Source organism: Drosophila innubila (assembly GCF_004354385.1).
Source record: "Drosophila innubila isolate TH190305 chromosome 3L unlocalized genomic scaffold, UK_Dinn_1.0 0_D_3L, whole genome shotgun sequence".
NCBI lineage: Eukaryota > Metazoa > Arthropoda > Insecta > Diptera > Drosophilidae > Drosophila > Drosophila innubila.
In genome coordinates, this window is record NW_022995376.1 from 19,431,374 (window position 1) to 19,455,632 (window position 24,259).

The 24,259-nt window shown below is 40.2% G+C and overlaps 5 protein-coding genes across 16 annotated transcripts; 1 reads left to right on the top strand and 4 right to left on the bottom strand.

Moving 5' to 3' along the window:
• Positions 1–1,037: 1,037 nt before the first annotated feature.
• On the bottom strand, positions 1,038–6,103 carry LOC117788482 (anoctamin-4). The gene is given in 12 exon segments (XM_034627265.1): positions 1,038–1,608; positions 1,664–2,060; positions 2,121–2,220; positions 2,282–2,377; positions 2,740–2,997; positions 3,055–3,219; positions 3,278–3,495; positions 3,549–4,129; positions 4,189–4,334; positions 4,655–5,620; positions 5,683–5,864; positions 5,926–6,103. Coding segments are annotated over 12 exon segments (3,756 nt in total). The 3' UTR covers positions 1,038–1,139.
• A 3,013-nt stretch (positions 6,104–9,116) lies between these two features.
• Positions 9,117–17,602, bottom strand: LOC117789236. Its single transcript, XM_034628343.1, has 11 exons — positions 17,500–17,602; positions 17,169–17,434; positions 15,276–17,114; positions 15,053–15,217; positions 14,805–14,984; positions 13,820–13,987; positions 13,571–13,759; positions 13,340–13,513; positions 13,101–13,280; positions 12,292–13,038; positions 9,117–11,647 (listed from the first exon to the last, which is right to left on the bottom strand). The coding sequence occupies exons 1-11, from the start codon at positions 17,504–17,506 to the stop codon at positions 9,206–9,208; spliced, it is 6,357 nt and encodes a 2,118-aa protein (XP_034484234.1). The 5' UTR covers positions 17,507–17,602; the 3' UTR covers positions 9,117–9,205.
• A 738-nt stretch (positions 17,603–18,340) lies between these two features.
• On the bottom strand, positions 18,341–20,003 carry LOC117789233 (extensin). 12 transcript variants are annotated; one of them, XM_034628334.1, is made up of 4 exons: positions 19,948–19,982; positions 19,368–19,882; positions 19,147–19,325; positions 18,341–18,999 (listed from the first exon to the last, which is right to left on the bottom strand). In XM_034628334.1, exons 1-4 carry the CDS (start codon positions 19,952–19,954, stop codon positions 18,438–18,440), a joined length of 1,263 nt encoding a protein of 420 aa, XP_034484225.1. In that variant the 5' UTR covers positions 19,955–19,982; the 3' UTR covers positions 18,341–18,437. The 12 variants fall into 12 exon arrangements, with proteins under 12 accessions (XP_034484225.1, XP_034484223.1, XP_034484224.1 ...); XM_034628332.1 differs by having other exon boundaries at positions 18,341–19,049; positions 19,134–19,325; XM_034628333.1 differs by having other exon boundaries at positions 18,341–18,872; positions 18,999–19,325.
• A 726-nt stretch (positions 20,004–20,729) lies between these two features.
• On the top strand, positions 20,730–22,526 carry LOC117788483 (probable chitinase 10). Its single transcript, XM_034627266.1, has 3 exons — positions 20,730–20,739; positions 21,682–21,761; positions 21,814–22,526. Exons 1-3 carry the CDS (start codon positions 20,730–20,732, stop codon positions 22,486–22,488), a joined length of 765 nt encoding a protein of 254 aa, XP_034483157.1. The 3' UTR covers positions 22,489–22,526.
• Positions 22,512–23,999, bottom strand: LOC117788484. Its single transcript, XM_034627268.1, has 2 exons — positions 23,981–23,999; positions 22,512–23,786 (listed from the first exon to the last, which is right to left on the bottom strand). Exons 1-2 carry the CDS (start codon positions 23,997–23,999, stop codon positions 22,585–22,587), a joined length of 1,221 nt encoding a protein of 406 aa, XP_034483159.1. The 3' UTR covers positions 22,512–22,584.
• Positions 24,000–24,259: the final 260 nt, after the last annotated feature.

The following is a 24,259-nucleotide window of genomic DNA, read 5'->3' on the forward strand; positions in this document are numbered from 1 at the left end:
CAATGCCTCTCTGGCTTTGGTTGTTCTGGTAACGGAGTCCACTCAAAGCAGAACAGAATAACAGCTGGTAATAACAAAATCAATGCCATTCATCAATGGGTTAGAGAAGTGCACACATACGGAAAATTAAAAGTATACGTATAAATAAAATATTAAATAACTTAAATGTCAATACTTCACTGTCACTCCATGAACTACAGATCAGAATCAACTGTCCCCACTGTTAAACGAAAGCTCTATATATACCAGCTGTTCTCACAGTAAGCGCTGATGCTATTGGTCACCTGCAACTGTCCAGCCGCTCTCTTCCTTAACTGACTTAACTCTTTACTCTCCACTGTGAGCAATCCGTTTGAACTCTTGCGCTCTCAGCACATTAATCGTATACGCTCTATGCACTTATACACTTATACTTCTGCTTTGCTCAGAGTGCACTGCTTTCTCTCTCATTGCTGCACTCCTTGTTTCTATGCTTGTCTTTTTGCTCTTCAAATTTAATGACCGGTACTTACACCTGCTATAATGCCAGGCCATTCCACAATCTTTTCAGAACCAAATTAATAAATAAATAAACCTAAAAAATTAATTTAAGCATTTGGCAAAAATAACGTGCCTTCTTAATACATTGCACACATTCAAAAATAATGGATTGTTACCAATTTTGGTATTCTTTAAAAATCTGTAAGTCCGGTGTTTTTTCACCGATCTTAACAGTTGATAGAATTTTGGAAAGAAAACAGTTAGGGCTAGCTAAGAAAAATAATATTTATTTTTTAAATAACCATCGTTTGGGATTAAATCAAAGTAATGTCGGATTTTTTGAGTGTTTGACCGATTTCCCAAAATAGATATATGTATATCTTATCATCCATTGATGATACTGCGTTTTCGAAAAAAAGTCATTTTCACTCCACGCACATTCCAAGTCAGTTAAATTATGTGTGATTTTGTGAGAATAATAGTTTACATAGCTTTGTATACATATATACATAAAATTAATTTTATTTGCATTAAAATTGACAAAGAAGATATTTTCTAAAATGTACAGTAATAGTTTAAAATGTAAATATTAAATAATAATAAAAATACTTGGTGCTATGGAGAAGAGTATATGTACCATAGACTTAGGTCTTCTATTCTCATCTGTTAGAATGATTGTTTGGTGCATCGTTCTCGGCCTCCTCCTCGTGTCAGGAAACCTCCCACACGGTGGACTCCACCGAACGACGTGGACGTGCAGCGACCTCCACATGGGCGTCCAGACCGTCACTCAAGCGACTAAATCGACGTGCCCAACTGCCACGTGGATTTACTTGACTTCCGGCTATCGAGGGGCGATTGCTGGCATCTCGGAATAGACTCAGTATATCCTGATTATCACCCTGGGCACGCTTGATGCCATGATGGTATTTAGCCTCTTTGGCCAACAGCTGCTCCCGCTGCATTTGTGTTTTCACCTCAGACGGTACGTCGGGTATGATGAACTGCATGATGCCGGTTAGAACGAATACCACATGTTCAAAGACCACAACGAAGGCGAGACGTGCGGCGAAAACATGCCAATAATGTGGACTGAGTCCATAAGGATCAAAATCTTTTGGGCCATTGCTGCATTCGATACAAATTTAAATATATAATCATCAAAGTATAGTAAACAGCTTACCGATATCCTCGATATTGACAGGTATCCGGATCGTGTTCACTGCTTGATGCACCCCATTCCTCCTTGTAGTCGGATGTATTAAATACGGACAGTGAGTGCTCGATATATCCAGCTAGCGTATTTGTATCCGAGTAGACAAATTTGTAGACCACGCGAGGAATGAAATCACTTGTATAAGCGATCACAAAAGCATTCGATACGACAGCCGTGTATGTGATAATGCGCAAAATGCCGTACCAGGCCCCAATATCCTCGACACGTTCAGCCAAAGGTCTTCTAGCCTGGGTGACCATCTTGTAGGCATCCAAGCGTATTTCGGCCACATTATTGAGCAGTGCGAAAAGCGGAGCTAGCGGAAATGCGGCCACAAACAGCGTGACAAAGCCGTATTGAAGTACTTGAATATAAATAATTAATATTTAAAATTTTGTATAATGCCGTTATGCTCGTTACTAACTCATTTCCAGATATTCGTCGAAGAGTGCTAAGCGACCTGGGTCTTGCATATGATAGTCCTGCTCCCAGGCCATATGCAGATGAGATTCATCCTTTGTAGCCTGAAATAAATTAAATGTTGGATTATTTTTTTCTGTATTATAATACTATATTATTTAATACCTGTTTGTGCTTTCGCTGACGCCACCAATTCCAGAATTTGGGAAACAAATATTCCATGAAGTTGTTCCAACACTGCTTACCCACCATTATGATGGCCTAAAGCAAAATTTTATTAACTTATATATACTTATAATAATTAATCATTGTATTAAATTAATAACACAAATTACAACTTTGAATTAACTAAACTATCAGATAACTTAATACTGCTTGCTTTATATAGTAAGTAAGATCAGCATGTGTTGACATGCACTGTTTGTATAAGACGGCTTCAAGATTTACACTGCTTTCTTATATTCCACTTTAGCTGTTATACTCTCTGCGTTCGTACAGAACATTTGAGCTTTGAATTGATTTCAAATTTATTATTAAATGCATAGCACTGCTTTGGTTTATGCGCTAACATGAGTTTACAAAATAAAAGTTTTTATACTACATTAAATAAATAATTAACTCACCAGTTGTATGCAGAGTTCAGACAAGCAACCCGCTGGATCACAAATGTCATTTTTAAGGCGAAAGAATTCACTGCGTCTGGCCTGATCGTCGCCAGGATAATCAAAGAAGCGTCCTTTAAAGAAGGCTATATAGATGAGGGATGAGTAAAAGTTCATAAACTCAAAGAAAAATATTTTGAACGTATATGAGTCTTCGTATTCGGTATGCGTGCGTGGATTCTCCAAGTTGGTTAACTTAATTGCCATGCGGTGGTATATCTAGAATACATAAGAGTATTTATAAAATATATTTTTAAATTCTGATAGTTTACATACTCGAGTAAGTATCATGATGACCACCAAATTGATCAGAGCAGCTGTTACAGTGGTAAAAAGCTTGGCATGATCCTTTACAAAAAACCCTCCACCTCCATAGATAACTGATACCAAGGTTATGCGGTAAATTATGGTGCCCAGCACGGCGGAGAGAACAACAGAGATCTAAAACAAATATTTACATAATGAGATGAAAATACTGACATATTCCCTTAATAATTACCATAAAGAGCACTGCACTGCCTGTAATTACGAATCGAATAGCTCGATTCCAGGTAGACATGTAGGGTTCCTTTTCCCTTGTCACAGGATTCATACGATATGTAGTTGCATTTGTTTCAAACTCTGGGCGATTCTCCTCATCCATTTCCACATTGTGTAAATCCCATTCCCAAACCAAAACCGATTGCTTACGTTTCCACAGCTCCAGAAAAGTGGTTGCTACAAATTAATTCAATTAATCATTAGAAATAAGGAATGATCTTTTGACTTACCCCAAAAGGACATAAATATAGCAAAAAAGACTGTTGAGGGATTGTCAAATAGATATGTCAGTCGCGAGAACAGACATGATTCCGACAGTCTTTGATAGCTGCATGCCTTATCGCAGAGGGGACACAATGTAATGTTGCCTGTTCCAATCTCATCACAGATCTCTTTGCTCGGTGTATTATCCTCCGACTCCAATGTGGCTAGTCCATAGATAAAGCAGAGAGTGCCAACTATAGCTGGATAGACTAACATCTCGGTGTAGAAGCCCAACCAACAGAAATACAGAGCTATTTTATCGCCAAAGTATTTGCGAACCAAGCAAAGCGGTTGCTTTTTATACCACTGTGAAGGGTGTGCCCAGGTCTGATAAAGAACACGGCGATCGAGAGATATGCCACTCGAGTGTGGACGATCGTAGCGGCCCTCATGTAGTGGAAAGCAGCCCAGATATGTGCCATCATTCAGTAATCTTCTTATGCCACTCCGATCGCTCTCGTCGTAGGGTGTTCGGATAAGCACCTGCATCACCATGAGGGATCGCTGTGCACTAGTATATGCCGTGGCACGATCTTTGACAATGAATCTGATAGGAGAAATTAATACATAACAAGACATATAAATAATTTCCTTAGGATAATTTACTGTTCTTCTGGATTCCCATTAGCTGTAGCTGCTTTGAAAGTTGTTTCGCCTTCAAGCAGATTATGATCGAGTTGTATCTTTTTGGTTAAGCGTTGCCAGACTTCCTTCCAGTAGTGCACATTACGCATGACCACGTTTTCTTCATCCTACAGAATAAATGAAGCGATTGTCAGCTTATTTAACTCGATCTAATTTGATTCTGCACCAAAATTAAAAAAAAGGTTTAGTTTTCCATTGCTGGGTATTTTTTTTTCACACTTTTCCGTTAAGCCTTTTTTAAAAAACTGTATTTTGTCATAACTTTGTCAAATCTTAACCGATTTTCTTGCAAATTGTTTATTTTAAAATTGGAAAATAAAATTGTTTTTAAACTGTCCTTGTGGAATGCCAATTTGTTCATTATTTGGCCTCTAATTTTATACAAATCAAAATCTACATTTTACATTTTACTTGTATATCGACTTACCCAAGATGGCTTCACGGATATGGTTATGAAGCGTTTGATGGGAAACTTAAGATTCATGATCTCTGCAAGACGCGTTTCCAGGCGCCAAGGCAAATGGACTTTTAAGAAAAACGTCTTCTCATTAAACGACTGTGATTTGTCTTCCAGTTCGACTTCGAGTCCCTCCTTTACAAGATTGTCCATAAAACAGCGTCTAATGTCACGCCTTCGGGCTTCCGCCTCGGTCATTACACCCAAATCCTCCTCTTCCCAGGCCAACACCATGTCCACCTTTCGTCGTCCGTCACGGAACATGAGGGACTCTGGATCGAGTCCCTCCCGATCCTGTTTACTGATTCGCCTCTCCTCACTGCTACCAGTTAGACTATTACTCTTACTGGCCTTGCGACTGCTCCTGTAACTACCAGTAAGGCTGTTTTCCCCCGTAGAGGTTTTCCTCTCTGTAGGCATTAATTGTCGATAGCCAAATTGATCATTCAGTATATTCGAGTGTGTGGATTCCACGATCTCATAGGACTCAGTGACATTATCCTCGGTAATTGACTTGCGTCCGGCCAAAACAGGACTGAGATTTAAGCCAAGAGTTCGTCTCATGGCGGTACCTGGAATATCCTCCTCATGGCTGCCCACGATTTTCGGCCCAAAAGCCTGTGTAGGACTCGGTTCAGCTGACTCCGTTTCCAGATGTGTGGGTAATGGTACTGCAATCGTGTTGGCCTTCTGATAAAAGGAACCATTGCTGCCTCGCATCATCGAAGAATTCAACCACTTTTCGGTATATGCAGCTGAGGAACTTGCACATGTTGAGATTGCCTTCACTTGGGTTTTTGGTGAGACTGGCCTACTTTCAGCAATTGGAGTGCTATCCGGTTGCCTCGCTTCCTCCAGAAAGCTATAAATGTTATCGGCCGTAATACTAATCTCCATCGGACGAACGTGTAGATCTATTTCATTTAAAGGGCTTTCCTGTTGGGACAACGTAACTGTGTTAGTTGGAAATGTAAATCTAGAGGACTTACAGAACTTACACCATAACCAACTAGACGACCTGCTACAATTCCACTGTCCTGGCTGAGTCTTCTGGGTCGCAATTTGGGCTGACTAGTGCGGATCATGCGTTCGCTTTTGGCTGGACTCGAGACGACTTCTCGCCGGGATGTGTTCGTTGAGTTGTGACGCGAATTACGTAGTATGGGCACCGATAGGAATCCTATTAAAGGCAAATCTCTTAAGATATTCTCAGGAATTATTTTAGAATTGACATTACTTACTGGGAAACTGAAATGCGGTTTGTCCAATTGTCCTCTCATTCTCAGCAGCTGTACTTCCGATGAGATCCTCTCGGGAACTGGCCTCCGTTATGGGCGAGTTGCTCTCGTCATCAACACTATCGATTCGTATTTGAAATATATTTGATTTGCCAGTCGGCACTTCTTCATGACTGCTCATTTTACGTAAACTTTCTTGGCAATGACGTCGATGGAGTTCACTACAAATATATCGTAATTGTACGGTTCGTGTTAAGTAATGCTATATGAATGAGTCCCAATTTTGGTCTGAAGCACTCGTACTTTATAATTTGACCTACAAATCAGCGCACGAGGTGGAAAACACCTGTCACCGTACACATAATTAAATATGTATTTCCATTTCCATTTGTCCTTTCCGATGCATATGATCCATCCACCTAAAATGCGATTAACAAGACACGCATTTATTGCGTGTGTCTATTTACTTTAAAAAAATCGCTCAAAAGTCAACTACTTAGGGTCGGAAGTTATTAGCAGGCAACATGAATACAACTTCTATGAATAATATTTCTTATGCACAACAAGCTATTCTAAAGTAAAAGTATATTTTATCTGTCTACTCTCACACACTGAATTTATTATAAAAGTTCTCACAAACTGCGTTTATTTCACATTACGATTAACTCCCTCGTGTGCCATGAAATGAAATGAATACAACAAATAATAGCACAATATATTAAAGGAATTACCTTTGCTATATGTTAATACTAATGCATTGGTCATTTAAAGTTGTTTTTATACTCTGCCATCAATTATTAATGAGTAAAAGAGCGTAGTATAGTTTGTAATTTGATTAGGAAGTAATGTCCATATATTATTAATTATATTTAACAGTCGAGTCTACTTAATTATAGTCATCTGTCTGAAAACTCAGGTAGATCAAGCATTAAAAGCATAGTTTTAAAATTAAGAAGATTTGTTTTAATAATGATTGAATAAAAAGAGTTTTCCAAGAATCGAATATCTATAGTGTCATACTAGCGTCATCTAGCGTGCATGGGCTGCAATTTCGACGATATTTTCGATAATATCTCAGAGCTATCTACGTTGTTTTTTTCGCAGTCCAGTCATTTGATTGTCTAAAACTCCTGAATAATGTTACTTAAGGTTGATTAAATTGTACATATATGAACAAGGGCATCTCCTAGTCATAAATTAGGTAAGTAAAGCGCTCTTAATTGTTTATAAAACGATACAATTAGTATATATATGTATATATATTAATATACAAACAGGAGATATGTATTTATAGAGATATATAAGCTCGAATGCATCGTCATGGTTTTAAATTGCTTTGCCTCACGCATACGTCTAATTGTCGAACTTGGCATTATACTATTTGATGGAAGGCCTCATATGACCTCATATGTCCATATGATAAAGTTCATTAGACAAGTAATTGGATCGATAAATGTAAATAAATAAACTTGTTGCTTAGCTTCTTTGACACTTTCGTCTATTGTGTTGTACGTCAATAGTCAAGGATGAAGAATGAGTATGTAACCTTTGTATTGCAATAAATATAACATATTTAAAGAATGTGAAGAATGAATGAAAACAGGTATGAAAATAGGTAAAAAGAATACTGGAATCCAATTTGTAATGCAGTTTGTCATTGGGTGCCATTATTGACCCATTTTTATTATTAAGTGGAACTATAGTAAATAATAATTTATTATGAATACAATTGTACCTGTCTGGGAGTTGCTGCATACGTCAGTTGTATTGGTGGTGGTTTGTGGTTGGGATGTCAGTTGTCCAAAGTCCCATGCCATAGAAACAATCACAGCAATTGAAGGTTTATTGATTCCATGTTGTCATTTTTTCAAGTTCTGTATTAATAATCGATTATTGATTTCAATCGCATTTTTTCAAAATATTTACTTTTATTTACAAACTTCGATTTTAATAAGAATCCTTTATTTTTGTGACTTTAAATGGTAATTTTGTATTGATTTTGAATACTTTAAATTATTTTATTTTTCATTATCTCTAACATTTTTGATTCACTTTCGCTCGCGTGTCCATTATTAGTTATTAACACATTTCCTACTGCATAATGGACACCAGGAGGTTTCGACCGATTTGCTGAAGCACTCGCACACGAATGACCAACAACGAGGACCTGTAACAGTGAAAGGACTGCCAGAGGTACTGGACAGCTTGTCACTGTCCTCTATTCTATTTTGATTTGTGACGACCCCCACAGGTCTCTGACTGCTGACGCAAATGCCTTTACCTTCAGCTCATATAGGACAGTTGTGAGTATCCTGTTGATAATCAAAGTAGTTTATTATTTTTAAGCATTGCTCTCTTTCTCTCTCTTTATGTACGAAAATTGAGCGTAGCGAACAAACCTTTTCCTGTGTTTATTAATGCGTGGGCTCGTGGGTCTTGACATTTAATTGATGGCAACTTGAATGATAATTTACCATAAGCATATTCTTAAGCAACTTTAGCTTTTACTTTTAAAGATATAATCTATGTTAAAGTATCTGCTCTTTCGCCTGGTGAATTTCCTGAATTTGGTTGGGAATTGACAAATTTATGAGGGTTAAAAATTTCACCAAAAGTGCACTAGGGGAAAAAGCCTGATATTTTAGCATGTAGACATGTTGAACGGGAGTAATACCTAACCAAAGTTATTAATAAAATTACTATTTCACTACAATCACTTTAATAGTAGTTTTTATTAGGTAGTAATTTCTGTAAAGTACTTTTATATATATTAAAAAAAAGTAACGGGTATCCTATGATCGGGATCTCGACTATAGCCTTTCCCACTTGTTTTTACTATGTCAACAAAACAAACACAATTCGCTGTGCAGGTTGAAAGGAAATTTACTACGCTTTTTCAGTTCACATTTCAACTATAAATCAGCTGACTTTGATCGAACCTCACCTATTAAGGGTAGTCCTGATGTAGACCATCAACAAATTTTCAAGATACTTCACGACAAAAAGTTTGAATCAAAAGCAAAAATATTGGACTTTTGTCAGTAGGTGAAAAACATCGTAAGATTATAAATTCCTTTCTATTTCTCATCGTCTGCGATCTAGCGGACTTGTTCACCTTTGTCAAAGCTTGATAATTTTTTACCTACTTACCAGAACTTTAGCATTCCCTCTATGAAAAGATTTACAGGTTGATCTTATTTTTTACCCTTCACCATTTATTGAGACCAACACCAAGTATATGAACTTATGACTAATCAAAGTGGATTAAATATTTATACTAGATTTAAGATGATTCATCGATCTTTGGCTTTGCCATTTCATTGGAATTGCTGTTGCACTGTTGAAGGACATCCAATTGGCAGTTATTTGTCGCCTTGTTGAAGTAGAATCCCTGCTCGCACTCGGCCTCGATCTTCTGGCCGTGGACACAGACAAAGTAACCGCGACAATTGTGAGTGTCGCGGGCGAGTTGACCATGTTTACCATTGCAAACTCCAACCCGTTCACCATTCTCCATCAAACAGGTGCCATCGTTCTGGCGACATATACCGAGAAGACTGTCGTAGCTCTCGCCATTGCGACAACGCTGTGAAATGGGTTCATCCTCGTCACAGCTGATGTAACGACGGCAATCTCCAGGCTCCGCAATCGACGATCCTTCGCTGATGACATCACACAAATGGGCAAAGTCTGTGGGAGCTTCGATACATTTCTCTATCGATTGTACCTCCTTTTCAACAGTGTCGTGCTCTATTGCTGACAGAGATCCCAGCTCTGTCTTAGCATCCGACTGAAAGTCCTTCTCCTCTTCAGTGGCTACTTCAAAGGGGGAACACTGCAGCAGGGTTGCATTGAAGAAGTATCCTTCATAGCAGCGTTCAGCACGAAGTTTGTTGGAGATGCATATATAAAAGTTGTTGCAATTTGCCGTATCCGGGACTATAAATCCATGTTTGCCCTCGCACAACATGGGATTGGGTGGCAAGTCCCGAATGCTTGTTTCGTTTCCGTTGCCAATCTCTTCCCTGCTCACATAAGGACAGGATCCATCGTCTGGCAGGCAGAGCAGCTGCTCAGCATCGAAATAGGCTCCCAAAGCGCAGCGTTGGATCAAGGCAACTCCTCCAGCACAGATGTAGTACTTGGTGCAGTCCCGATAATCCGGAACATAGCTGCCATCCTGCAGACTGCCACAACTGTAGACGGCGCTATTGGTAAGATTATTATCCAGTTGACCATGTTGGCACTCCAAATCCGACTCCAATTCCGATATGCAATGTCCCAGAGTAGCATTGAAGCGTTTCCTGTCCTCACACTGGACTGAAATGGCCAAACCACGAACACAGACGTAGTACAGATTACAGTATAGCTTGTGGGGCAAATGGGCACCATGAGAGACTCCCGTGCAGAGACCCAGACTCGTCTCAGAGTCGGACATGATTTGCTGCTTACACTGTCCGAGATCCAAGCGACATTGCAGGAGGGAGCTATCAAAGTACTGACCCTTGGGACAGTAGAGCAACTGCGACGCATTTTGGCTGGAGTTGGAGCAATTGTAATAAGCTCGGCAGTTGTGGAGATGGGGAACCAGAGTATCTGTCATCTTATTGGCACAGATGGACTCAATCTGCTGACAGCTGCCATCGTTGGGACGACAGTAACCCAGGATCGCATCGAAGAAGCTGCCGGAAGCGCAGTTCTGGGGCAGAGCGGGTTGTTCCTGCAGACAGATATAGAAACGTGTACAGTCATCCGGATGGGGAACACTCTGACCATCCGGCTGACCTAGGCAACTGATCGATGTATGATCCTTGAGCAAGGCTTGACATTTGTCCAGGGATTGACACTTGCCCAGCTCCCCAACAAAGCTATGTCCACGCAGGCAACTGGCCAGATGCCATTCATCCGCCACACAGTAGTAGAATAATTGGGTGCAATTCGAGTCGGTTGAGGGCAAGGAACGAAGCTCGCCGGGATTGCATGAGCGTCGCAAGCCGTTGCCATGACAGCTGCCTTCATTTGGAATGCATCCCAGCTGTGGCTCAAACTGTTCCAAGGAGTTGCAAGTTCTGTTAACCCATTTGCCCCCCACACACAGATCGTAGGAGCGACAGCTGCTAGCGATGCCACGTCTCTGTCCCTCAACACAGGTGGTGCTCCCCTCCTCCAGTCGACATTGATTGGCATCGTTGGGCAGACAGTAGTTGTGTTGCCGACTGAAGTACATGCCAAGTGGACACTGTTGGAGCCACCAAGCGTTCTCCGTGCACATCAAGAATGTGGAGCAACCTCTTGGCGATGGACGCACTGCCAGATGACGACAGGCAGTTGAGGTCTCGTTTCGATTAATCCACAAGCAGAAGTCATCACCCTCGTATATAGGCATGGGCAGACAGGCGTTCACCTTTGCAGCATAGTAATGACGTTTGGGACAGCTACGTAAGCGCCATCTGCCGGCGTTACAGCGAAAGTATTGCATGCAATTACTTTTCCCATTTCGGCTCGGAATTGTTGAAAACTCGTTGCGAAGATTACATTGAGGCAGACCTGGTACTCGAGCATAACTACAAACCATATCGTCACGGGGCTCCAGGCAACGTTGCTGCTCCGGATTGTAATAGCGCTCCTCGGAGCAAGTGCGTCGTCGCCAATTTCCATCCACACAGATCTCATACTGAGAACAGTTTGCTGGCAAAGAACGCTTTTCATTGACTTCACAGGCAAACTACAATAATAAGATATATAAAATACAATTGTACATGAAAATACCTTGAGTATTAAAAGAATAAAATATACTCTTCTACGATTCTTCTAGCAGAAATCACAAAAACTAAAAAAGTGAAAATGCGATTGTAAAAGATACATATATAAATGTCAGAAGTTCGCTGTGATCAAGATAGATGAAATATACATACTCCAAGTATCGGACGGATAAAAAGACATAGAAATATTCGTCTTTATGAAACCCTGTACCTAGACTGGAAGACAAAACCTAAATAGGAAATAAGTTGTCAAAAGTCTGATACATATTTTTGGCTAGAAGCCAAAACAGTTAACCAGTTCCATTCAAAATCGAAATAAAAGTTCGCAAATTTGAGTAAATAAACATATGTATATTTGGATAAGATTGTTATATAAAATTGGAGCAAGCGGAATTTCTCATAATATCTCATAATAACTACAGACAAATAACAAGCATAAGTATATACGATTAGATAATTACATAACGACGACTAATAACGTCTATATATGTGTATAGATAAGTTGGTCTAATAGGGTACAGGTCATTTAAAGGCAGGCGTAGGGTTGCATTCGGTAAGTTTACACTAGTTTCTGGAAAAATTTCTTAAGCATTGATAGTGATCTTACTTTTTCCTCCGGTTCAACGGATCGCTTCTGAATGACATGCTCGTTGATCAAGCACAGGCCGAGGACGCGATCGAAAAGTTTTCCATCTTTGCATTTGTGATAGGTGACAACCCCATCATTTCCATCGCAAGAGCAGAAACCTTCAGAGGTATTCTCGGCTGCGAAGGGTTGGAATTGGATGCGATTTCTGCACTCCCGAGGATCACAGGCAGCAACGGTGGCGGTCACTTCGTCGACACAAACACCTAGGCTGATATCGAAGACGTGTCCGGGGGTGCAGTGGTAATAGGTCGGAGTAACATCGCAGGCGCAGAAGCCCTTTGTTGTATTCTTCGCAGCGAATGCCTCGAACTGTACACGTGATCGACATTGCAGAGGATCACAGGCATCAACGACACAAGATCCGAGGGTCTCGTCAAACATATGTCCATCGCCACAGGTCTGATAGGTGGCGGTACCATCAGCTTCGCAAAGACAGAACGCATTGGTTCTATCTAAGGCAGCAAATGTTGTGGACTTAGCCAAGCTCTGACATTTTGTGGCATCACAAGGTAATTGTTTGCCGCCAGTGCCCGAGTTTAGACATATTTGAAATTGGGCATCGTATTGCTTGCCAGCTGGACATGGCTCATACATTGCAACACCCTCAAGACACAGGCAGAAGCCATCTGTTGTGTTCAGGGCGGCAAAGTTGGAATTGTCCTGAAGACCAGCACATTTTCCTGCTGTACAGACACAATCTGAAACCTGTCCAAATAGAGTACCAATTAGAATTTATCATTCATTTGATAATTGCAATTTTTACGTACCGCTTTTCTCAGGCAGACTTTCTCGACGGGATCGAAAACTTTGCCATTTGGACAGTTATTATAGAGTGCCGTTCCGTTCTTGCAATAACAGAAGCTTGTCTCGTTCGTAGAGGGGAAAGGCTGATACTCAGGGTTGCAATCGCATAGGTCAGAGTCACAATAGCAGCTCGTTTCTCCACCCTGTTGCAAATTGTTCTCAAGTTAATATAATAAAGGATAATTACACAGTTCTACTTTACCATTGGTTCCAGGCATATGCGATCTTGTATGCTGTATTCTTTGTCGGGTGGACAAGGTCTATAAATGGGTAAGCCTCCCTGACAATAACAGAAGCCGGTAGTACCATTTTCTGCCGGATAAGTCTCGTATTCCGGAAGTGTATCACACATTGTTGCATTGCAGACAACGGGACCCTGAAATCAACATTATAAATAATGGCAAATTCTCACTCTTCTAGAACTATTTCTTACAGGTGGTGTCAGGCACAGCAATAGATCGGTATCAAATTCTTTACCAGGTGGACACGTGGAATACACAGGACAATTCTCTTTGCAGTAGCAGAAGCCACTATTGTTATCATCTGCTGGGAAAATGTCGAATTCTGGTTTAATAGCACACATTGTTGCATTACATCCGTTGCATTCACAATTAACCTCCTCCTGCGAGTAGAAATAAATATGAATAAATGCAACACTATTTTATGATATCTTTATAATTACATAGGGCTCCAGGCAAATGCCAAGGTCTGCATTATAGGTCTTATTAAATGGACAGTCATTATAGGCCGGCACGTCATCCATGCATAGACAGAATCCAGCATTTGTATCAATGGCCGGGAAGGTCTGACCATTTGGTTTATCCACGCAGTAGTTGCGACAGCATCGGGGCTATAATTGAAAAAATACAGGATAAATTTGTGTTTTTATAAAAACAGATAAACAGACCGACTTAGATGACTATCTTGTTAAATTTTACCTCTAGATAGTCCAAAGAAGTAATTAAAAACTAGTCGGAAAATAAGCGAGATCCCGACCATAGGATACCCGTTACTCATTTCAATATATATTCATATATTAAAGTACTTTTTAAGAAATTGCTACCTAATAAAAACTACTGCATACTTTAAGGTGATTGTATTGAAATAATAACTTTATTAATAACTTTGGTTAGCTATTACTGCCGTTCTACAAGTCCGATCTCTTTGCGATTAAGTGAGATACTAGATAATGTTAAAATTTAACATTATTTACCATAAAAAGTGGATTACCTTAAAAACTGTGGGCGTGGTGGTTTTTCGCGATATGCGGGGGCGTAAGGGGGCGTGGCATACATTTGAAACAAACCTCTTATAGTCTCTGAGATCCTTTGTTCAAACAGACGAACGAACAGTTTTTCGCGATTTACGAGGGTTGAGGGGGGTGTGGCTTAAATTTGAAACAAACTGGATCTGCGTGGGGTATACCAAAATTTGGTTGCTCTACCTCTTATAATCTCTGAAATCCTTTTGTTCATACAGACAGACGGACGGACGGACAGACACACATGGCTATATCGACTCGGCTGTTGATGCTGATCAAGAATATATATACTTTATAGGTTCAGAGATGCCTCCTTCTCCCTGTTACGTACATTCCAACGAACACAATATACCCTTGTACTTATTTTTTAAGTAACGGGTATAGAAATTACTAATATTCAACTTACATCTGGTATTGGGGCAAGGACGCAAATGAGGAGAACGCTATTGAAGGTATAGCCAATGGGGCAAGGTACGGGAACTTGTTGTCCAGCGCGGCACAAACAGAAACTATTGGGATCATCAAAGTTCTCAGAAGGCGTGTATTCAGGTGCGTCCACACAAACCCTAGGGTCGCAAGGCCCCGTCTGAAATTTAAGAAATAAGCAGTAATTAAATAGTATGAATTATTAATGCGGTAACATGTTGATCTTACGAAAGTGCAAACACCGTCACATGCGTCGAAGTTATAGCCCGAGGGGCAGGATTTCACGTAGGCACCATCGCTTTCGCACAGACAGAAGGTGGTGTTGTCATTATTCTCGGTCGGATAAACTGCATAAAGATTGTCTTTTGTGCACTTTGATTGATCGCATGAAGGCTGCAATTGTGAAATTGATTGGATAAGTATTTCAGGGCTCTAATTCAATATGACTTACACTGGGTGCAGGTAGGCAAATCAAGTAGGTTTGGTCCAATACCGTGTTGGGTGGACACGCTCGAATCGTTGCCGTTTTGCCGATGCAAATGTAGAACTTGGTATCATCTCCTGCGATGGGAATAACGGTACCATCGGTGGCAGTTGCACAAAGTGTTGCATTACAGGCAACCTTGGCAGAGCATTTCTCAGTCGATGAGTCAAAGCCTTGATTGGCGGGGCAATCGACAACCTGTGGAACACCATCGGTGCATTGGAAGTACTTGGAGCACACGGGATGGGCCACATTTCCAGTACCACAGCTGCAGGGATTGATGCACTGTCCGGTCACATCAATCTCACAGGTCTGCTTGGTGAACCATTCTCCAGCTGGACAGCTCTGTGGTACGGCAAGGCCATTGGAGCAGGTGAAATAGGAGGTACAATCGGCAGGATCGACCATTAGGTAACCATTGGGCTTGTTGGCACAAATCCAGCATGTGGCATCGGTATCCGGCACACAGATGCCCTGCTTGCTACAAAATACGTTACCCTGACCGCAGGTACCCTCGATCATTTGTTGATTCTGGCAGATGAGATACTTGTCGCATTCCGTGGGATGTGCCACGATGCTGCCCTCGGCAATGTCACCTTCACAAGTGCAGTTGGCGTCCGTTTCCTGTTCAACACTACGCTTGGTACGCCATGCAGTTGTAATCAACATGTTCTCCGGACATATATTATCTGCATCCAATTTGCAAATGCCATAGTTGGCGTCAAAGTAGGAGCCAGCTGGGCAGGATTCCTGCTTCCAGCTGCCACTGATGCAGACAAAGTAGCTATAACAGTTCGATGCCTTTTGGATGGGATCGGTCACTTTGCAAGCAGTTGTTTCAGTTGGATTTATTATGGCTTCATCGTCATCGTCTTCATCGCATTGCGGGCAAACGTTGTCGGTATCCTGAACACAATAGCCACAATCTGGCTGGAAGTAGAGTCCTCTGTCGCAGGTCTTTGACTCCCAGATGCCATTTTGACAGACGTAATATTGATTACAATTCTGTGCATCCGTAGCATTCTCACCATCCACACAGTCGGGTGTCCAGCTATCCGGACAGGTCTTAAAGATATCCTTTTGGCAATCGTTATGTTCCTGATCAAAATAATTGCCCATGAGGCAATCTCCTGGCTCCATAACACCATTATCGCAAATGAAGTAAAGTCGGCAATTATCCTTGTTGGCCACCAGTTCTCCATTAGTCACACCATCGGCACAATCGCAGCCAGTTGAAGGTGACTCCGTCGTAGTCGTTGTTGTCGTTGTTGTAGTTGTTGTTGTTGTCGTATCTACAGGACATTCGCCGGGTCGGCAACTCGGACCGCTTTCATCGAAATAGGTGCCTTCGGAGCACTGTTGAAGGGTTGCCTTTTGATTGTAGCACAAATAGAAGTTGCTACAATTGTCAGGATCAGCAGCAGCTGAACCATCAGCTTTGTCAATACAGAAGTTCTCCCAGCATTGGGCGTTTTTCTGATCAACAACACAGCCTCCCTGATTGGCACTGAAGTAGTAACCAGGATTGCAACTTTGCAAGTCGGCTTCTTTACTCTTGCAGATATAGTAACTGCCACAGGATGTAGTACTTGCCACAAGTGTGCCATCCGACTTGTCGATGCACTGATTTTGCCAGCATTCCGACTCTGTATCGGGTACACAATGGCTGAGGACCGTGTCGAAGGCACTGCCGAGGTCACAGGTCTGGGCATAAGCCATCTGTTTATCACAGATGAAGTACTGGCCACAGTAGTCCGGATTCTTCACCCAGGCGCCATTTACCTCATTAGCACAGACATTGTTTGCCTGCAGGACGAAGGATTAATATTCACGTCATATCGAATCTCTTTTGAAACTTACGTCTGCTAAAGGTGCGGACAGGGCTAGTTTGCACAGACCACGTCCTGCTGTCGAGCATTTGCCAGTCTTGGGGTTATATTCCTTTCCTGTCGGGCAGGCGATGGCTTTGACGGCATTTTTATTGGAGCAACGATAATAGCTGGCACAATCTGAAGGATTGGGCCAATGTGGTGACAAGCCACGTAACTTGCGATATATGCATTCAGGATCGGCGGCTCCGGTTAAGGATGCCACTGCGGTGACGATTACCACAGCAAGCAGAGTAACTGTCAAGGAGAGTAATACAAGATTCTAATATCCCATAGAAGATGTTACCATTTCAAGTACTGACCTTTCATTTCAGTGTTCTCTAATATTCCACGGCGATTGCTATAGTTGTACTCCGCAATGTTACCAAAATTTCCAACCCTTTATATACATTTACTTAAAACACGATCCCAACTTACATTCATTTTGGTTTATCAGCATCGATCGATCTGCGTGTAGTTATCAGTCTTGTTTATCTTCTACATGCGCCCATCAAGTTTTTTTAATTGAGTTGTGCGCTTTTGCATCAATTCCGGGAAGACAGAAATCATCTAGCAGAAGACTATCTTGAGCCGCACCCTTTATGTCGAATTTGCACTTATTATGAATGACGCCTCGATCGTATACGAGTACGGGACTGAATGTCAAGTGCATTAATGATAATGATCATACTATTGATCAAATGCACACTATTACATATACGTTATGTAATTGATTGTGCGAATTAACATATATAATTGACTTACTTGCAGAATATTGACAAAGTTGCAGAATTCATTAACAACCTTAATTTTTTATTCAATTTTGTCATAAGTTTGGTGTAGAAAGACAAAGTTAGACAACTTTTGTGTTAAAAAATAAATAAAAAAAATTTAAAATGTTTTTAGATTTAAATTCAATTTTTCCTTTGAGAAAGTAATTAAGTAAATTAATTAATACATTTCCGATGTGCAAAATATTATAATTAAAAATTATTGGTTTTTGTTTTTAAATTTTAGAAATTTAAAAACATCTGATCGGAAAATAAGCTTTTTGATTGATTTTAAAACATTTTTATAAACATTACACAGAAAAACGACAATCGAAAGCTAAAAATGTTGAACATTATTGAATAAAATAATTTCAGTAATTCTGCTTTATGCAAATTTTTTTTTTATTTGTCTCAACTAATAATAACATTTTAACTTTCCACCCATATGACAAATTGGCTCACGTGGCTGGAAAATAAAATTTCTCATAACTTTATGCACAAACAGCCTCACAACTGTTAAGCTTAGAATCCCAGTACAAATTGTTTGGACAAGTTTTTACATAGCCGTTTGAACCCTCGCAGTTTATAAACAGATGACAGTTGTAGGGATATGGTAGATACTCCACACCAGGATGATTCTGACACATACTATCTGGATTTATAACTCCATCCGTTGTTGTCGGTGTTGATGCAGTTGTAGGACTTCGCTTTTCGGTTGACCCGGCATCAGTTGGATTAGATGATGGCGGAGTGGTTAAGCCATGTCCTGTCGTTGGATCATCATTTGGTAAGTCAGTTGGACTCGGAGGGGAATCGGTTGGTTTTGGAGAAGAAGCCGTTGGACTCGGGGCTGAATCAGTTGGACTCGGGGGAGAATCAGTAGGTTTTGGAGGAGTATCAGTTGGACTCGTAGGAGAATCAGTTGGACTCGTAGGAGAATCAGTTGGTCTGCGGGAAGGATCAGTTGGACTCGGAGGGGAATCGGTTGGTTTTGGAGAAGAAGCCGTTGGACTCGGTGGTGAATCAGTTGGACTCGTAGGAGAATCAGTTGGTCTGGGGGAAGGATCAGTTGGTTTTGGAGGCGAGTCAGTTGGACTCGGAGGGGAATCGCTTGGTTTTGGAGAAGAAGCCGTTGGACTCGGTGGTGAATCAGTTGGACTCGTAGGAGATTCAGTTGGTCTGGGGGAAGAATCAGTTGGCTTTGGAGGAGAATCAGTTGGATTCGAAGGAGAATCAGTTGGTCTGGGGGAAGAATCAGTTGGTTTTGGAGGCAAGTCAGTTGGAGGAGAATCAGTTGGACTCGGAGGCGAATCGGTTGGTTTTGGAGAAGAATCAGTTCCACTTGGCGGAGATTCAGTTGGCTTTGGAGGAGAATCAGTAGGTTTTGAGGGTGAATCAGTTGGACTCGAGGACGAATCCGTTGGACTCGGGGGTGTATCAGTAGGTTTTGGTGGTAAATCACTTGGACTCGGGGAAGAATCAGTTGGTTTTGGAGGAGAATCAGTTGGACTTGGTGGAGAATTAGTTGGCTGTGGTGAGGAATCCGTTGGTTGTGGAGGAGAATCAGTTGGACTCGGGGGAGAATCTGTCGGATTCGGTGGAGAATCAGTTGGACTTGGTGTCGAATCTGTTGGGCGCGGTGGTGAATCTGTTGGATTTGGAGAAGAATCAGTTGGATTCGGTGGCAAATCTGTTGAACTCGGTGGTGAATCTGTTGGACTTGAAGGAGAATCAGTTGGTCCAGTGGACAATGTAGTTGGTCTCGTTGGCAATTTGGTTGGTGCTGTTTCTGGATTATCCGGTTTCTCCGTTGTTGTAGGGGCCACAGTCGTTGTGTTTGGTGTGATGCATATTCTGGCGTTGAGGGCTGAGACAAGTAGTATTAGCTCCAAGCATATTAATAGACCGGAGACCACTGAAATATATATAGATTTATCTTTACATTGTACTATATTTCAGTATATCTTGGGAGAATTAAATTAATTTTCTTACGAAACCCACATTTCATTTTGCTCTTTTGATCAACTATTCGTCGGTACTAAGGCAATTGTTAGATCTGTTCTTTATATATATACTATCGGGAAATGCATCGTAGCGTTATCAATATCTAATTAGTATATAACATGCTCAATGCTAATATATTTATCTTATCTAAAGACAAGATTTGCATAAAAATACATTTTTCAATCAAACAGTCCTCGTAATATTAGCCAATAAACAATATTTTTCGTGAACGTCATTCATAACTGGTTCCTATTTTTAATATTCTATTGAACAAATAATTATACTTGCATATAATCGAATTCAATCTTTATTGGAAAAACTCATAACTATAATTGTTGACCGCTTTTAAAGAGTATTTAATTAGTCCAATTTTATAAGTCCAATTGAATAGACACCAATAAATAATTAGCATTTAATACATATTTCAGAGCCGTTTCGTATTTATAGTAATCCATTAAATGAATTATTATAAGTATAATTGAGTTTAATAATATTTCCTATCTCCTATCTCATTGGGCATTTTCTTTGTCTTTGCTGATATCTTTTTAAAAGTTGTAAAATATTAATCGAAAGCTGGCAAAATCAATAGCACTTAATAGAAGTTATTAAGTATAATACTATTTTGTGAAAGATTTTTTTAATAGAATTAAAATGATTGCTGAACCACAATAAAATTGCGATCAGCCTGAAAGTATGCAACGAATGTATACACAAATAAAATAAATATTCTATTAATAAGCAAAGATCTTTATTTGGGGAGTAGTACACCCTGTATCCATATGTTGCCGGGTAGTAAAAGCTTAAAGGGAACATTGAAACATGTATTTAATGGTGTGTCTACCACACTTAATTCATTTTTCAAGTTTTTTTCATTAAAATTGTCAAGTTATATGCATAATTTGTCGCAGGTGAGCAATTTGGAGTTCCAATATAAATATTCCGGACAGATCTTCACAAAAGGCACGTAGTCACACTGGATAAACCGACTGCAGTTACCCGGATATGGTATAAACATTCCCAGTTGATTTGCACATAGCTGAACTAGATTATGATTATCGAAGTCAGTAGAAGGATTAACTATAAATTTTGAACAGTTGGAATAATTTATACTATCACATCGCTGTAACTCTTCACTCCAATATGAGTTAAATGGACAGTTAAAAGATCGTCTCTCATAGTACAGATTACAGTTGCCAGGATAAGAAGAGTACGTAGTATCGCTTAAGACGTTCATTGATGTGGAGAAACTATTTAAGATAGATAATGCGATGCACGTAACAATACATATCTTAAATATCACTGTGAAATTAAAGTAAATTAAAGCTATATTAAAATATTTTGTTAATTGTACTCACTTTTGACTGAAGAAGTAAAATCTGTGTGACAAATGCTATGCTGCGGAACGGTTTTATATATTTCCGAAGCGCCCTTCAAACGGAATTATCAACAATATTAATATTTAGAGAATATGTTGATTTGTTTGTCAGTTCTTGGAATAAGTCGAATGACCTATTAAGTGGATAAGCTTTCGTTCGAAAAACATATTTAAATTGCACTTGACAATGCTATTCTATTTACACATTTTACTTAAGATTCTGATAAGAAATTATATAAAAAGCCGATGGAAATAAAAATTAAGTACAATCTTATGTTTGGATTGATCGAATCATAAGCAAGTGAACGCAAGTTGTAATGGAAACATAAAAATAATTGTCTTTTCTCTTTTTACAGTGGTGAAGTTTTTCTGGTTTAGTTGCTTGCTTTTAGTTACCATAGTAACTACCAGCTATGCCAATGCTAGTAATGGATTGGTAAGTAGAAAATAATAAAAATACAGCAGCTTTTTATAATTTTTTTTCACAGCTCTTAAGAGCCGAAGCACCTATTGAGTTGACTCAATGTCCAGTTTATGATGATCCCAATCATATAGTGATGCTCCCCTATCCTAACGACTGTCGCAAGTATTATACCTGTCTGAATGGTCTTGGTTACGCTCATCAGTGTCCCGATAACTTTTATTGGAGCCAGCTAACCTATCGCTGTGATTTCAAGCAGTACTCTAATTGTGACAAGTCTATTGATCCGTCAGAACCGATTAAACAACATGAACACTACAGCCCCTATCCGGGAGATTGCAGTCGGTACTACAAAACACAAACTCTGAGCTGTCCAGATAATTATCATTGGAATGCCCTGAGTCAGCGTTGTGATCTGCCTCAATTTGCGGGTTGCTTATCGCCGACAAGTTCATCTATCATTCCATCTTGGAACAACAATTTTACTCCGATTGTTCCAACTGCAGCTACTCCGCCTACTTTAATTCAGACGACAGTACGACCTGGTCATCGTCTACCAATAAATCCTGAATATCTATGCATAAATGCTGTTGGAATGAAGTATCTGCCATATCCCGGAGATTGCCAAAAGTTTATTTACTGCGGTCCAACAACTAATGTGCTCTATTGTCCCGACGGCTTATATTGGAATCGGTATAGTCAATCTTGTGATATATCTAATTCTGGTTGCCAGAAAGGTTGATTAATAATAAAATCCAAGGAATGTGCGTTATATAACAATATTTATTTTATTCTTTAAAAGGAGTCGGAAGATCGACTAAGAACCTTACAATTTCTCTTATATGTTTTTGAATACTTTAAAGAACAAGGGTTTCATAATTCTCCCTGTGATTGTACAGTTTGCAACCCAAGGGGCCATACAGCGTTCAAGTTTAGCACTAAACTCTTGACCTTTCACACAATCGTAGACCACAGGTGTAGGTCTTTCGCACTTAATGAACTTTGTACAGTCGTAGGGATAAGGCACTAGTTTTCCCACTGGAACATCCTCACAGGGATCAGGTGAAGGTGCAGGTGTCGTAGTCGTTGTTGTTGTTGTTGACGTTGATTTAGCGATTGTTGTTGAAGTTGTCGTAGGCTGAAGTGTAGTTGTTGTAGTACTTCTACCTCCATCATCACTTGTTGTGCTTGTCGAGTAATTTTGAAGACAGGCATCAGGAGATGCACTTGCACTACAATTGCCAATTGATGGATCGTAGTACTCTTCGTTATTGCAAACTCCCATCATGGAAACAACATCATTGATGCATTTTATAAACCACCGACAGTTTTCTGGATAAGGAAGAGTACCGTCATTGTTATTCTCGCAGATGGAGGGTGCTGTATATCCAGGCGTTGTATATTCCGGTGGCAATACTGCTGGGCAGTCACTTTGAGCCCAATCGACGCACACCTGAAGTTCCTCATTGAAGTAATACCCGGGTGTGCAATAAAATGCAATGGGTATTGGTTCTACACACACGATATACTTACTACAGTTATCGGGGTACGCCACATACTCCCCATTGATAAGCCCACCACAAACATCAGGGCTAATTGGTGGATCCGTTGTGCTGGTTGTCGATTGAGTGGTAGTTGTGCTGATAGCTGAGGTAGTCTTCATAGTTGTCGGTGCTACCGTTGTTGTAGTCCCCATACATGCCGTTGGTGAGACATTCGGTCCACAATCTCCAGTTAAGGGATCGTACCAAGCATTAAAAATGCAGTTAACTATTGCTGCTTCCCCATTGCCCAGGCATACTATATACTTTTTACAGTCTGTCATCAATGGATAGGAGACTCCCAACTCTTGACCCAAACAGAGTTCGTCTGGATTTGGTGAAGAAGTGGAAGTCGTGCTGGTTATTTGATATTCAAGACAAGCTGTAGACGAAACGTCTGGTCCACAATTGCCGGACTTCGGGTCGTACCAAGCATTCACAGGACAGTTGACTATAACAGACTTATCATTACCCAAACATAGAATATACTGATGACAGTCTGTAAATAAAGGAAAGGATATGCCTTCCTTTTGTCCAACACATGGATTGTCGTCTCGGCTAATTTGTTTTGGCCCTTTAAAGGTGTGGTCTGGACTTGTCGTTTTCACATATTTGGATGTATTACAATCTACCGATTCGGGTGTGTCACAAATTTGTAGAATTTCATTGAAGATTTTATCGGCCGTGCAATACTTAAGTTCTGCTTCTGCATCGCGACATGATATATAAGCAGTACATTCTTGTGTATATTCGAAATAACCACTGGATAAACATTTAAAGTCAATTATCGTTGTGGTATTCCCATCTGCATACGTCATATTTCCATATATCAGGAATGATGTCATCATAATAAGCAATTGGAATAAGTAATCTGAAATAAAACAATTTAAATATAAATGGTTAATAACAAATATGATATTTATTGTATAGTACTCTGAGTTCATCACCCGTTGACAGATTTCAGTCCGATCG

Bases quoted from the DNA above. Each gene is read 5' to 3' on its own strand.
- LOC117789236 (XM_034628343.1), bottom strand. The intron at 13,988-14,804 runs GTAAGTTGAATA...TTTCAATTATAG, and splicing joins TCCTTGCCCCAATACCAGAT to CCCCGATGCTGTCGCAACTA. The intron at 13,760-13,819 runs GTAATTATAAAG...TTCTACTCGCAG, and splicing joins GCATTTGCCTGGAGCCCTAT to GAGGAGGTTAATTGTGAATG.
- LOC117789233 (XM_034628327.1), bottom strand. The intron at 19,326-19,367 runs ACGGATTCGTCC...CCCTCAAAACCT, and splicing joins CTGATACACCCCCGAGTCCA to ACTGATTCTCCTCCAAAGCC.
- LOC117788483 (XM_034627266.1), top strand. The intron at 21,762-21,813 runs GTAAGTAGAAAA...TTTTTTTCACAG, and splicing joins CCAATGCTAGTAATGGATTG to CTCTTAAGAGCCGAAGCACC.